General features: G+C 32.8%; 2 protein-coding genes and 1 long non-coding RNA gene across 6 annotated transcripts; 1 reads left to right on the top strand and 2 right to left on the bottom strand.

The window, feature by feature from the left end:
- Positions 1-161: 161 nt before the first annotated feature.
- On the bottom strand, positions 162-2,290 carry jagn (jagunal). The gene is made up of 4 exons (XM_011069885.2): positions 1,871-2,290; positions 1,178-1,319; positions 703-918; positions 162-528 (listed from the first exon to the last, which is right to left on the bottom strand). The coding sequence occupies exons 1-4, from the start codon at positions 1,960-1,962 to the stop codon at positions 400-402; spliced, it is 579 nt and encodes a 192-aa protein (XP_011068187.1). The 5' UTR covers positions 1,963-2,290; the 3' UTR covers positions 162-399.
- A 4,732-nt stretch (positions 2,291-7,022) lies between these two features.
- On the bottom strand, positions 7,023-12,156 carry LOC105154391 (myotubularin-related protein 10-B). Of its 4 annotated transcripts, XM_011069883.2 has the most exons (11): positions 11,869-12,155; positions 11,533-11,727; positions 11,277-11,432; positions 10,940-11,064; positions 10,630-10,782; positions 10,444-10,517; positions 10,213-10,359; positions 9,984-10,130; positions 9,657-9,829; positions 9,394-9,564; positions 7,023-9,292 (listed from the first exon to the last, which is right to left on the bottom strand). In XM_011069883.2, the coding sequence occupies exons 1-11, from the start codon at positions 11,929-11,931 to the stop codon at positions 8,813-8,815; spliced, it is 1,884 nt and encodes a 627-aa protein (XP_011068185.1). In that variant the 5' UTR covers positions 11,932-12,155; the 3' UTR covers positions 7,023-8,812. The 4 variants fall into 4 exon arrangements, with proteins under 4 accessions (XP_011068185.1, XP_011068184.1, XP_011068183.1 ...); XM_011069882.2 differs by having other exon boundaries at positions 9,657-9,826; positions 10,213-10,517; positions 11,869-12,156; XM_011069881.2 differs by having other exon boundaries at positions 10,213-10,517; positions 11,869-12,154.
- A 174-nt stretch (positions 12,157-12,330) lies between these two features.
- On the top strand, positions 12,331-13,230 carry LOC147907970 (uncharacterized). Its single transcript, XR_015546560.1, has 2 exons — positions 12,331-12,419; positions 12,503-13,230. It is a non-coding gene; the product is annotated as an uncharacterized LOC147907970 (long non-coding RNA).
- The last annotated feature ends 1,427 nt before the right edge of the window (positions 13,231-14,657 follow it).

Raw genomic sequence — 14,657 nt, 5'->3', positions numbered from 1 at the left:
AATGTATCTAATATACTTTATACATAGATACTCTTTTATGAACATATGATACTCTACGCAATCTACATTGAGATATGGAGTTTTTAAAAATAATATAGAGAGAATATTTGCTACGTGTCACAGAGATGGCAAATAGGAATCATGGCACAAAAAGTCCAACGTTTGAAAAAATATAAACCTAATTTGTGCGTCGGTGTATTTTCATATATACATGTTGAGTACAATGATACTCTTTCATTTATATACATCTCACACGTATAATTTTTACAGAGTCTGAGTGCTGTTTCTTGTACAACAATTATATATCTTTCCTTTTTTATCACAAACAATAAACATGGCTCATAGTCAAAATAGATGTCCATAATGTAATTTGTGGATAGTTACAGTTGCCTCTTGAGTTTAGTCCATTCTTTTGGCACCTCTTGTTCTCCATGCAACTAGCAGGTTCCAAGAAAAGTACAAAGAAAAACAATGAACTTGTGAAGCTAAAAGAATAAAAGCGTACCAAAGTACACCATATGGCAGACTCTGAAAAGTAAAATAATATAAGTATGATTGTCTTATGTTTAAAAACAAAATACAAGAAATATAAAATTCCTTTTTTTCATAAGGAAATCTTGCAAATATAATTAATACACACATCTTTGTTTAAACAAAAAGTTTAGTTAAGGATATTTAATGACATTTAAAAAATGAACATACCTGCCACAAATGAATGTCATCAGATTTGCCTACAGTTAAATATGTCCAGACATCCTTGAAGTAATAAACTATAGCATAACCTAATGGGCCATAACCTAACAAGATGATACCTATCATATATTTTTGCAGAGTTTTAATCCTATTCTTTTTAATCGCAGAGAGAGCGAAAAAAGATAACGACAAACTAATGCACCATATATACTCCCACCATAATGGCTGAAACAGAAGGAAAATTAATTCGTTGGATGATTAAAAAACTCATCATACATTCAATATCGCTAATCTAAATATGACATATGTTATAAAGGAAAAGACAAAATATACAGAAGTACATGATTTATTGCATTAACTTTACGAGTCTACAAAGATATTTTTTATTAAAGTTTCATATCATAATTGCTTAAAATATAGATTATACAATTATAAACAACGATTATATCGAATTTTACATCTATATTAAGATATTTTATTATACCTGTGGTACTTGTAACTCCTCGATTTCCCAAATAAATATATCCAGATGATCTAATATGTCTGCGGATAGTTTGGCGAGCATGACGAAAAATAATAGATAGTGAAAAAATATACAATACTTCAGTCTTGATTTGTTAGTCGCACTGAAACAAATACATTTTTATAAATTTTAACAAAAAAGTTTTGATATATATCCTTTTATATCTCATATTTTATAATTCATATTAATTCACAATGTAATTTTTACTTCAAAGTCTTTCCCATCTAATATTATATAGAATATAGATCCCATCTAATATTATATAGAATATTATATTAGGTGTTGGAATTAATTCGTAGCGTTTTTAAATGAAAGAATGTTATTTATTTCACATGAGCATTAAAAAATACATTAATGAAAGTACTTCCCATCACTTGTAAAACGCTACGAATTAATTCCAACACCTAATATATAAGAACAACATAAGAACTACATAATTCTAATTTTTTTTCATTTGACGCGATTGATATACACAAAAAAATATGTATATATATGTATGATATAAATTAATAGTTGGTGTAAACAAAGAAAAAAAAATATATATATATATGCAGTTGTTCAAAAAGGTACCAAATGTAAATTGATATTATTATATTATTGGATGAATGAAAATAATGAAAAAGTAATTTCTGCGCTTCTTTCGCGTTTTCTTACCTGACTTGGTAGTGTGTCGCGATTTTTTGTCGGTGACTATAATCGCTCCCATCCGTTCCCAGAGCCTGGGAAAGCGTAACTTTTGAAGCCATAATCGGTAAGGTTCAGTCTCTTCTTTAAATGAACACAAGATTCATTCGAGCGGAGAAATTAAATCCAAGGCAATTTATGCGCGGTGGTTCAACGAGTATTTAACTATTTTTAAACTTTACGCAGTCAGATGGGAAACGAAGTGGCCTCGTCGGGCTTTGGCAGGCCCTGTGATTCCGGAACAGTCCCGAGTATTTCAAAGTATCTACCCAGGACGATGTAACCCAGAATATCAAGAGGGTCCCGACTATCCAAAACCTCCGAGAGCGCGCTAAGGCGAACTGGGGAGCGAACCATGGTGGAAGGGATAACATGGTGTGCTCAGTTTGCAAGCATCTCTCTCCAAATCTCCGCCGTCTCTGTCTATGAATGTCGTGTAAGTAACAGTAGACTATGAATACCGCTCCACGTTTCACGTTTCACAGTTGGCAGCCTTTGAATCTTAGAGGCTCACAATAAAAGGAATAGAGAAACAGAGAACAGAGAATAAGAATTTCAACTTATCAGAAATCATGTATTCCACAATAATTAAAATTCTTATTCTCTATTCACTGTTCCTTATTCTTTTTATTGTGCGGAGTCCCTAAGGTTCAAAGGCTGCCAACTGTGAAACGTGAAACATGGGGCGCTATTCATAGTCTGTTTTTATTTTAAAAATGTCTGTCTTAAATAATATTTTAAGATGCTAAGGTCAAAGTCTACAATTGCTTTGAAGCATTTGGTTGACCAATTAGAAAAAAGAATTTTACAAATTGACCAATCAAAAATTGCTTTAAAGCATTTGTAGCATCGCGTTGACAGCCCAGCAAATGAGAATGGATTAAAATGGATTGAAATTTTTTTTCTATCCGAATGCGTATTTTAAATAGCGAATACTTTTTTGGATTTAATTGTGGATTCAATTGGATTCAATTAGATTCAATTGAATGCAATTGGATTGAAAAACTGCATTTCCTATTCACAAAATTTTGAATTGAATAGTATTCACAATGCACAAAAAAGCTAATATTATTTTCAGATTGAAAGGCATAGAAATATACTCCATGCAATTCCTATAAATGAATAAAAATGCATTCAGAAAAGCATTCATTTTAACCTATAATAGTAATAAGGCTCAATAAATTTAAAAAAAAGGAAGGGCTACGAGCCTAAAACAATTGTTATAAAATAAAAATTTTTAAACCGTTAATAAATAAAACATGTTATCCAAATGAAAATATAAACTTTAATTTACTGGTAACAAACAAAACGAAACAAACGTTTCGATCCCTGTTGGATCATTATCAATGTAAACAAAAACGGTGGAAATATTACAATAAGATAGGAAACAAGACCGTTTATATTAAATAACATTATAATCCGAAGCGCCACTACGGTCTAAGTATTAAGATGTTGAACTAATATATATATTTTTCAAACGAATGAATTAATTTCAGAAATAATAATTACGTGTCGATATGATTGTCGACATTAACGCAATTGATCTGAAAATGTTAATAATTCCCCCAAAATTCCCCAAATTAATCATAAACTTATTGCGAAAAAATATTGCCTCGGCCGGGAGTCGAACCCGGATCTCTTGCATTCCGTGCGAGCGTCCTGAGCCTTTAGACTACCGAGACCTTAGCAATAATTTTTCGCAATAACCGATATGTATCGAGAATAACGCATTATTTCAGCGCACGTTTATAAACAATAAGATAGGAAACAAGACCGTTCATATTAAATAACATTACAATCCGAAGCGCCACTACGGTCTAAGTATTAAGATGTTGAACTAATATATATATTTTTCAAACGAATGAATTAATTTCAGAAATAATAATTACGTGTCGATATGGTTGTCGACATTAACGCAATTGATCCGAAAATGTTAATAATCCCCCCAAAACATATAGTTAAGAACATACAAAAATCAAGGTTCGCTCTCAATCACATCATTGATAATCAAACTTGTTCAATTTAGAATAAATATTGTAATCGAAAACCATGTAGGTATTCCTCTTGATTGTGTATGTAGATTATAGACAAACATAACTTGTTTCTTCTATTGCGTGTCAAAATAATTTAAAAGTCATCTATTTTTAGACAATGCGATGAGATAGAAATTATAGTCATTATTCTAAAATGCTCAGAAACAATAACTAATAATTCATTTTAACATTCATGAATATTTCTGAAAATCTGAATCCATTTCAATTCATTTCAATCCATTCTCGTTTGCTAGGCGCATCCTAATACAATCTTTGCATTGATTTATATATCCGAGCACAAGAATTGTCGTAAGACTTATATATCCATACAAACTTGCATAGTCGCATAAACATATGCATAAAGAAAATTATCCAATCGCATTTCTCTTATAAAGACGTATGTAAAATGTGATTGGATAATTTACTTTATGTATATGTTTATGCAGCTATGCAAGTTGTGTGGATATACCCTAACACTTACATAGGGTATAAGCACAAGAATTGTCGTAACAATTACTTAGACTCAAATTGTAGACGTAAGTAACGTACAAGTTTTCACGTATGATGTACAATTTATTGCCGTATCTCCAAGAGACGACAATAAATCGTACGTCATATGCCAAAGTTTATGTCTAAAACGTAAGTCTCTTATGCCTGTTTTACAATAGAGTCGCAAGTCGTAAGCCATAAGTAATTGGCCAGTCCCAGTTAAGTGTGAGAAAAATAATTGGTTATGATTGATTAATCTCTTATGGCTTAAGCTCATACAATATACAAAAACATAAGGCCGTAACATGTAATCAGTAAGGAAATCGTAAGATTGGATTCGCTACTGGTTCTTATGGTTTCTATCATGATTGGGCAATTCGCTTACTGATTACGTGTTATGACCTTACGTTTTTGTATGTGCCATGGACTTTACTGCTGATGATTCTATTGTAAAATAGGCCTAAGTAAATGTTACGACAATTCTTGTGCTCAGACTTATGCCTTCGACAAACCAACGCGATGTTCGTCGCGGGCGACACGCGATATCCAATGAGTGTACAGCTTTACCGATATTTTCATTTTAAAGGTATACTGTCATTGGATATCGCGTCATTGGATATCATGCGATTCTATTAAATGTAAGAATCGATTATGAATACCAACCTGTTTCGCGTCATTTCTATAGAGAGAGAAATAAATAAAGATGCTTTTTCATGCCGACGTTCGACGCTCATTTTCGGCGTCAAAATAATGGCGTTTTCGGTCCAGTTTGCACTTAGTTGGGTTGAAGTAATGATGTTTCGTGCTCTCCTATTGGTAGAGTGTGTAACGTTAACCAATAGTGAAACATTTTCCAACTCAAGTTGGTGCAAACCCTGTCAGGCCGCTATAAGTCACGTGATAGAAATTGTCGAATATCAAGCGTCAATTTTGATCACATAATTCATTTTGACGCTGAAAATGAGCATCGAGTCAGTATGAAAAAGCAGCATTAGATCGCTAATCAGGGTTGGGTTTGATACATATTCTGGAAGTTTAATACGTATAAATATGTATCAAACTTGTATGATACTTTTAACATAACCCTAACCCCTAATTTAATCTTATTGACTAAAAAAACAATGTTTTTAGATTTTTGAAGTCTTAAAGTATATTACTGATTGGGAATAACTCCAAAAACTTTCCAGTTTTATTAAAAATGTAGTTTGCAAATAAAAAACGGAAAGGAAATAATATTCAAAATGTAAGTGCAGTATATACATGAATTTGGTATATAATAATATTAGTAATTCGTTGTAATTTTTGTTATGATCGCGTGGATTTAATTTGAAAGTACATATAATCTGATTATGCCATAATTTTCTAATTAATTTCCAATATAATTACATATTATCCTCATATTATTGATATCGCAGTAAAATAAATTTTGCCAGTCCAAAACATCTAAATAAGATCATCGAATTAAAAAATTAAGTTATGTGACGTATAATACATAAATGTATGATAGTGAAGTGGTGTCATACTTCAGTATCATACGTAGAATATCTATGTATGATACATAGGATATAATAGATATCCAAGAATTCCGTTCCAAGAATATAATACATTCCTGTCACTAGTCTTCCTGAGAATCGAGCTTATCGAGATTTCGAAAACAGTGGCAAAACGTATACATATAGCGCCGAAATTTCTTTGAACATTTGACTCTCATCGCTACAAGAAAATTTTACGTGATCTGGCTGTATTGTCTCCGCATAGTCTATGGAGGCAAGAGCCATTAACTAAGAAGAAGAAGAAAGTCGTAGTGTATAAGAGTATGGAAGTGGGATAAGATATATATTGTATTTCTTGAATATTGCAGAGACATTTGATTGGTCAGAGTGCATGCGTATCAAGGAGATTCTCAGGCTTCCTAATCAATAGACAGTTTATTCATAATAATGTGTAAAACAATTAATACTAACAATATCTTATGTCATTATACATAATTATTGTTAATTTTATGTTACTAAATATTTTCAAAATGACAAAATAAAAGTTGTAAGATGCTCATTTAATGTACATACACATCGTCCATTTGACATATATTTTAGCTTTTTTCATTGAAGAATATAAATTTCTTGTGAACTGGTGAATCTAAATGAAACTTTACGAGAACAAACTTAAATGTTTACTTTATAATTATAACGATTTTGAAATTGCTGTCTTATACACAAGTGTCTCAATTTAAAAGAATAACTATAGAATAAAGTTATACCTTCAACTTGTAATGTAAAATTCTAAATTTATAATTAAATATTATCAAAATGGTATGGTGAAAGTTAATGAAATTTTTTCTAAATATTATTGATATTAACTTTTGTATTACATGTATATTATAGACTTTTTTTATATTTCAACAAACGCGAGAATCTCCTTAATGTGTTTCTACATATATCTACATACATTGTGACGGATAAGAAGCGAGTATAAATTGGTATAAATTACTGTACTAATATATATTACCGTCGACCATCGTCTCATCATCGATTCATAAACTTGACTCTTAGATTCTTTTCATAATACTGATTACTGTAGGTTAGGAGATACTCTTCGACAAATTTTCAATTATAAACTTTATTTATCAATTCGTAACAACATAGATGTCTCCAAAGGTATCAAACTACACATGCAGACACCTGTTTCTTTATTTTCATTCATTGAGATTTATGTACAGATGTTATATTTTCTTTAATCCTATCCCAAACACAATAAGAATAGACCGAGCGTGAGGTTTGAAACATGAAGAAGGGTATGATCAACGAGATGCTACAAAAGTTTTAAAGCAATTTTTGATTGGTCAATTTATAAAATTCTAATTGATCAACCAAACGCTTCAAAGCATTTGTAGTGAGACTTGACTGCAACCTAGAAAAGGACAGAAAATGGATGGAAGGGATAACATGGTGTGTGTAATTTGCATCTTTCTCTGAATCTCCGCCGTCTCTGTCTATGAATGTCGATAAGACTAAGGCTACCAACTATGTAACATTAAACATTGGATAACGATATTTAGTTTTTATTTTAAAACTATCTTAATGTCTTAAGACGCTAATAGTCCTCGGATTAACTTATGACATCTTAAGATTGTACTTAAGACAGTTGTTCTTAAATGCAAGAATCTTTCTGTATTTAACACATTTTATTTCTCTTTAAAGACCCGATTCAGAGAGAGATACTTGCAAATTGCACACACAATGTTATCTCTTCCATGCGTATAGCATTCTCTTTCTGACGAGGAAAGAGTGGGAGGGGAGGGGGGAGTAAAATAATGTGAAAAAAAAGAAAGTAGAGAAATAGTTGAGTATGCTCGAGCAGAGAAAGAAAGCTACATGGCATCTGCTCTCTGTCCTTTTTTTACCTGATTTTCATGCCAAAGTAGAGGACACGCTCAGTCTATTCTTATTATGTCTATGATCCCAACAAACACCAAATACAATAACATAACTATTAGTTATAATTTCCTCTCATTCAATAATATAATTATTATATTATACTACAGTTATGTTGAATGGAAAATTATAACAATTGTGTTAAGCCGGTTCTACATTAGTTGCAAGCCGATCGCAAGTTTGTTGCCAATATGAAGCGTTGATTTCAAAATGCAAGCTTCAGATTGGCTGTCGCAACAAACTTACGATCAGCTTGCAACTAATGTAGAACCGGCTTTATAATTGGTATTTGTTGAGATTGTGTGTGTGTGTGTGTGTGTAAAATTAATCCGTTTTTGCTAACGTCCGCCAATAGCATTTATAAAATTCAAGATATAAATATCCCTATCGCTTTAAGCTGATTCTACATTAGTTGCAAGCTGATCGCAAGTTTGTTGCGACAGTCAATATGAAGCGTTGATTTCAAAATACAAGCTTCAGATTGGCTGTCGATCGGCTTGCAACCAATGTAAAACCGGTTTTACATAGAAAAGAACTCGAGCTGCTCTCAATAATGCAACGTAACTCTAATTTCTCATGGACATATATTTTATAAAGCTCCTATTCTTTAATACAAATTTACATTGAATAATGGCTGAAAAATATGATCTGATGAGTCAAATATACCTATAATAGTTACGTTTACACTGTGTACTTAATCTACGACTTATACGATAGGTGTTTTTGTTTAACTTACTTACTTAGGATAAACAAAGGACACCTATTATATAGGCCTAAATACACGGTGTAAATGTAGCCAATGTTCCTGGAAAATGCCCTTTCCTTTACAAAAATGCTTTGACAAGTTATATCTGTTAGAAAGATCTTTCGAAACAAACATCTTGTTTTATGCTAGAAGGAAAGGGAATGTAATCAGGTACGCATTTCGAATGCCGTAAAAACAGCGTGTTGAGATACTGTCAATCGATCGCAGTTATTACTGATTGCGCGTCTAATAAACTCTCACTTAGAAGGATCGAACTATTCATAATCGGCGCACTTACAGTATTCCCTGACCTATTGTTACTAAAGGGATAAAAGCTATCGATATTTGTATGAAGAGAACAGGTACCGACCTTATCTATCGATGAAACGCAACTTTCGTTTATTCCATGTTGATTTATGTCGTTTTGAAGTAACCTAATGTAAAGTTCGATATGTCTTTGTCCGCCGTTACGAATTTCAAGTGTCGGTATCCAACGAAAATAGCATTGCGTCCAAAGCTCGAGACTAGAAACCGCATACAAAGGCTTTATAATTGTTTCATTTTCCGTTTTTATCTTGTTGTTGGTGGAACTACAGGGAATAAATAAAGGATTATAAAACAACAAGATGTCTTGATCGTTGAATTGTTCTCGCCAGTCCCAAACGCTACGAAGTACAAGAGGTGTGTTGGGATCCTGAAAAATTCAAGTTATGTAATGCTCGTAAGCTTATTAGTTATCGATCTCACATATGGAGATCTTCTCAGAAGAGGATGACCTCAAATAAGATTTATTACCATAGCTGCCACTGCCCGATCTCTCTCACAGTTAAAGATAAAGGTATCAAAAATGGAAACATGTGCCGCGTCCCATAGTGTGGTCAAGTACGTTTCCGTAAATTCAAATTCTGTTGGATATTGTTGACACAATTGCCACACACAGTCGAGGTATAAAAGAAACAATGGAGACTGTGTAAATCAAATCAAGATAATTTGCCATTGCTAGTATCTCAAGTTTTTTAAGTGTTTCTCAATGGTAAGCCAAGTTCTAACTTGCGTACCTTTTCTGAATTAGCTTTCACGATGTGGCCTAATCTATCACAAAACGGATGGCCACCAGCGACCCATTCCTTTTGTAATAACGATTGAAAGCCTGCTATAGTACGAAAGTGATGATCCAGCAACAGTTGCGCTAAACTTGATATAACGCAGCACAAGTCTCTAGCAGCACCTTCTAAAAACGATTTTCGTTTATGACACAAGTCGACTTTGATAAACTCTCGACTTTTCCATTCCACACGATAACGTCAATAAGTCGATTACTTCTGTTAAAAGATTCCTTTACGTCCGCTACATTACGTCTGCAAGCAGATTATCTGAACAACTACCTTGTAAGATGACGGAAATTCCTAAATTAAGACGATCGCAAACTTCAACTGTCTTTTGTAGGCAATACGATATGTATTTAAGCCATTTTGTGTTTTCTAACAATGAATAAAAATTATTATCTTGAATCCAGAATTGCCTGATGTTTTCTGAAATAAATATATAGACATTTTCTTTTTTGCAATCTAGTTCCACTTGCAAATATTAGTATGGCATATGATAAAGATTTACCTGGTGTGCACAAATTAATAAATTTAGTGAAACTTGCTGCTATTAACTTTACATTAATTTCTTTATTCAATTCGATAACAACCGGTGGTATCTTTTGAGGATGGCTTTTACGAACATTTTCAAACATAATATTCTCCTGCATCCTCTCTGTAATTGTTGGTAATAATTCAGACATTTTTACTAATGCTGCACCATGGGAACTCGTCCAGGACCATACTGGTGGTCTATTACCTTGGAAATGTCTAGCTGCATCTGTCAACTGACTGTCCGTCACAGACGCAGGTACCACTACATATTGCGATAAACTACAGAGATAACGGAATTAAAATTCGGTTTCAACGAATTCGTTTCAAATGTGTACGTAATTACGTTAATTATGCAAACTATATAAATGTATTCGTATAATGAGCAAGTTACCTGGGACAAAGTTGAAACTTGGCATTAACCATAGATAATCTCCAGCCCTTTCTCGTCTCGTCGCTACACAACGTTCTTTTCAATTCGTTTTGCCAGTCTGAAATATCCCGAAACAGTTGTACATTTTTGTCAAGACTACTGTAGTAAGCCTCTCTGTAATTAGATATACAAAAATTTATTTTGAGCGCACATGTGAGTGTGTGCTATGCACATACGTTGTATATTATATTACAAGAAGAGAGGATCTTTTTAACAGTGTAACTTTAATAATATAATAATATTTGTAATTCTTTGATGGTGTAATACTAACTTGTAATCGTAGGCAAATAACAGTTGGTGCCTGCTAGGAAAAGCATGATGTAGTAGTGCAGTCAGAAGATTCTTACCATGTCCAAGAGGTGAAAATTTGAAAGAAAACGACCATGTTCTTAGATTCTGCAATTCATAATGCAATACGTAATTTTTCTTCTTTGTAAACGTTTGTAAATGTTTATATATAACAAAGTTAGTTGTTGACTTCAAACAATCATTAGTTTGTGCTCTGCAATTTCTAAGCTAGAGAATCGATTTTCGACACTCATTCTATTATCAGAGAGCGTTCTAATATCAATACATGATCGATCTTATGTATGTTATGGAAAACTTACTTTGCAAATAATAAATATCCCTTTTACTTTTGATGGTACTGTATTACCAGGAACTAACTTCCTTTTCTTATCTCCTATCATAATGTAAATTTCATCGATATTTGTCAAACACGTATCCGTATATCCATACAAATGATTTTGTTGGCGAGTAACATTCTGTAACACGGATTCTTGAATATCATGTCTAAATATCGGTTCACGCTTTGATAATCAAATCAACGATTGCAAAGTTACATATCGTTTCGTGTATATATACCTCTCCATTTGAATCACCACTGGTAACAAAGGTAAGTTTAAAATTGGTGACTGATAAAACACCAGATATACCTTGTTTTAGATCACTAACGGGTAAAAACATAAGAACACTTTGCGCCTCGGCAATAAGAACTTCTCCTGGCAATAATTTTATGCTATTTTCAACTAATGAATTACGTCGGCTGGAACTAAAGGTCTACAAAAGGGTTATGTCCATTAGCGATTTGAATATTCAGATGCTTCTCTAATTTCGAGCTTGATTGAGAGCTTATATAACAAGCCGAGATTAATTAAAAGAGAGAATATTTATACAAATTTAAATACAGTTGACAATTACCTGTAGCTCGTGCTCCTCTAATCCTACGTAACTGATAAAGTTGTTGCTACTTTTGTTTTCCATAATATTCGATCTCGAGATCGATCAAGAAAATCAAAATTTGCAGGTTTAATATGGTTCCTGCAAAATACCGACAAGCGCGTAAGTGATATAACGCTTCATTTAATTTTCTTCTCGCATAATTCAATCCAAAATCCAGTTGACACTTGACAACTTTTTCAGAGTACGACTACGATATCGTTCGTGGAAGCTAGAAATTTAAACTCCACTTGCAGGCCATGGTGGAAGCATAGTATATACAGTAGCGCAACTCTCTGTCGGCACCTTTGATGTTAGTGTGCGCAAATTAGTCCAAAATGGAGTGCGCATGCGTGAAATAAATAAGTTACCTAGCGTTGCCACGGTTACCACCTAAACTTCTTTCTCTTTTCATCCTTTTTTCACTCTGTCAAAATTCCTCGCAAAACTCACTAGATTTATTCGCATCGCAATCCAACGAATTCGTTGAAGTGAGTAAGTGCTATTGTAGGAACATATTGGAGCATATTAAAGCAAGCGACGCGAATAAACCCAATATTGCAATGAAATAATTTAGACTTTATGAAAATTAATAAAAATAAATTGTAAATATTAGGTGCGCAACTAAGTTTGTCAACAGATGGCTTCAGCAGTAAGTGCTGGTAGATTCTGACATAACCTAAACGTCATGAACCAAGCTTAGACATATGGTAAACAAACCGCTTTGAAACATTAGTGATTTTGTTTTTACGTCATATTCTTTTGGTTGTGTGAAAATGTCTGATTTTGTGCCAAATAATCGTCATATGCGGGAAGTATTGATTTTCTTCTTTCATTCGAAGAAAACGGCGGCTGAAGCGCATAGAGAGCTCCAAAAGTTTACGGAGATGCTGCTCTAAGTGAAACAACGTGCCGAGATTGGTTCCGTCGCTTCAAACGGTGATTTCGATGTGACGACCGTCCGCGTGAAGGAAGGCCAAAAACCTTCGAAGACGCTGAATTGGAGGCATTGCTCGATGAGGATCCGTGCCAAACGCAAGAAGAGCTTGCTTCAGTATTAGGAGTTACCCGCCAAGCCATTTCCAAGCCATTTTTTCACAATAAAGTTGCATTTTCATCAAAATAACAGCGAGAACTTAGTTGCGCATCTAATATATTAAAAAAATAAAGAAAAAAATATAGAAAAATTAGGAAAAATATTAAATTAACTTAAAAATGTATATTTGTGTAAAAAATATTATGTAATTATATATCTATGAAAATATTATGAGAAAGCTGATATAAAAGAAATTTGTATACATATATGTCCAAAAAATAAATTTAAAATATAATAAATAAAAAGAAGTCTTTCTTGCTCGGTTTTCTACGTTATTCTTGTTCACTTTTTCATAAAAATTAGACCAATCTCTTGAGGTTTCTCACACAACATTTCACCAAATAGACAATACACGTAAACTTTCCTCTAAATTTCTGAACCATGTGAAAGACAAATGTTTAAGTGGAACATTGAAACTCTCATTTAAATAGAGAGAGAGAGAGAGAAAGAGAGCAATAAAAAAGGAGGAAATGAAACATAAATTCAATTTACTTATTTAACGCATGCGCATTCCATTTTAGACAATATAAAATGCGTTCGGCAATGTAAATTTGAGATGCGAACTAGCAGATGGCGAGCTTGATGTGATCTTCGAGCAATCCGAGTGCCAAAAATTAATTTCGAACGCTACAGAGCTGTAAACTGTCTTTTAAGGTTAAATTATAAAATGAAATTGTTTATTTTTATGAATAAATAAAAAATACCCTATTAATTGAAAATTTCTTTCGCTTTACTAGAAACTGATAATAGTTTTATATACTAAAAATAGATCGTTACACATGAATGTAGCAGACTCATATGTAAGATGCGTTTTCTTAAAAAAAAATACTGCAAAAATATTGCAACATAAATTTCTAAGTTATTTCACTTGATATATACTCGTTAGAGTCTTTAATATATTAATACAGTTTGATTTTATTTCATTCTACATGTGCAATATAAGCTTTGATCTAAAAATTAACTAGCAAATTCTTTGTTTTCAAATACGTAACTCCAAATTCATAAAGAGGAAAAGAATTAAAAACTTACTTTCCTTCTTAATTATTGTACATTATGTACTCCATCAATTTCTATTTGATAGCATTTGTTTGAGCGTTTGTAGACTCAGACATTATAACAGTTCAAATACACTATTTGTAAAATAGAAGAGATGAATGTACGTTAATGTGTTAATCAGTTGGATATATTGGGTCATCTAAAAAGTATCCGCGGTTTTTTGTCACTAGATGGTATTGATGGTCAACACCATCTAGTGACAAAAAACCGCGGATACTTTTTAGATGACCCAATAGTTTATGGGTGCTTTCCACTCCACGACATCATTAAACACAGCAGAAAAACACTCTGGGGCCCCTTCTTGAAAAGAAACGTATACTATAGTATTTCGCTAGACTTTTGTACACATTTCTTTTCAAGAATAGAGTCCCTGATTGTGGTTGCCAATTTTCGGTTGGAGCTTTAGAGTATTTCCATTTTACACATAGGGTACATAAGTCATCTGGATCATTTTAATGTAAAAAATTGTATCTACGCATAAAATTATTATCCAACAACAGAAGTGACACGGTGTGATGGGCTCCGCACAATAAAAGGAACAAGGAATAGAGAATAGAGAATAAGAATTTCAACCTATCAGAAACTGTGTATTCCACAATACATGATTTCTGATAGGTTG

This window comes from Acromyrmex echinatior, chromosome 11 (assembly GCF_024713525.1).
Source record: "Acromyrmex echinatior isolate Ae372 chromosome 11, ASM2471352v2, whole genome shotgun sequence".
Lineage (NCBI taxonomy): Eukaryota > Metazoa > Arthropoda > Insecta > Hymenoptera > Formicidae > Acromyrmex > Acromyrmex echinatior.
Note: the sequence above shows the minus strand (reverse complement) of the source record. Positions and strands in the feature narration are given on the sequence as shown.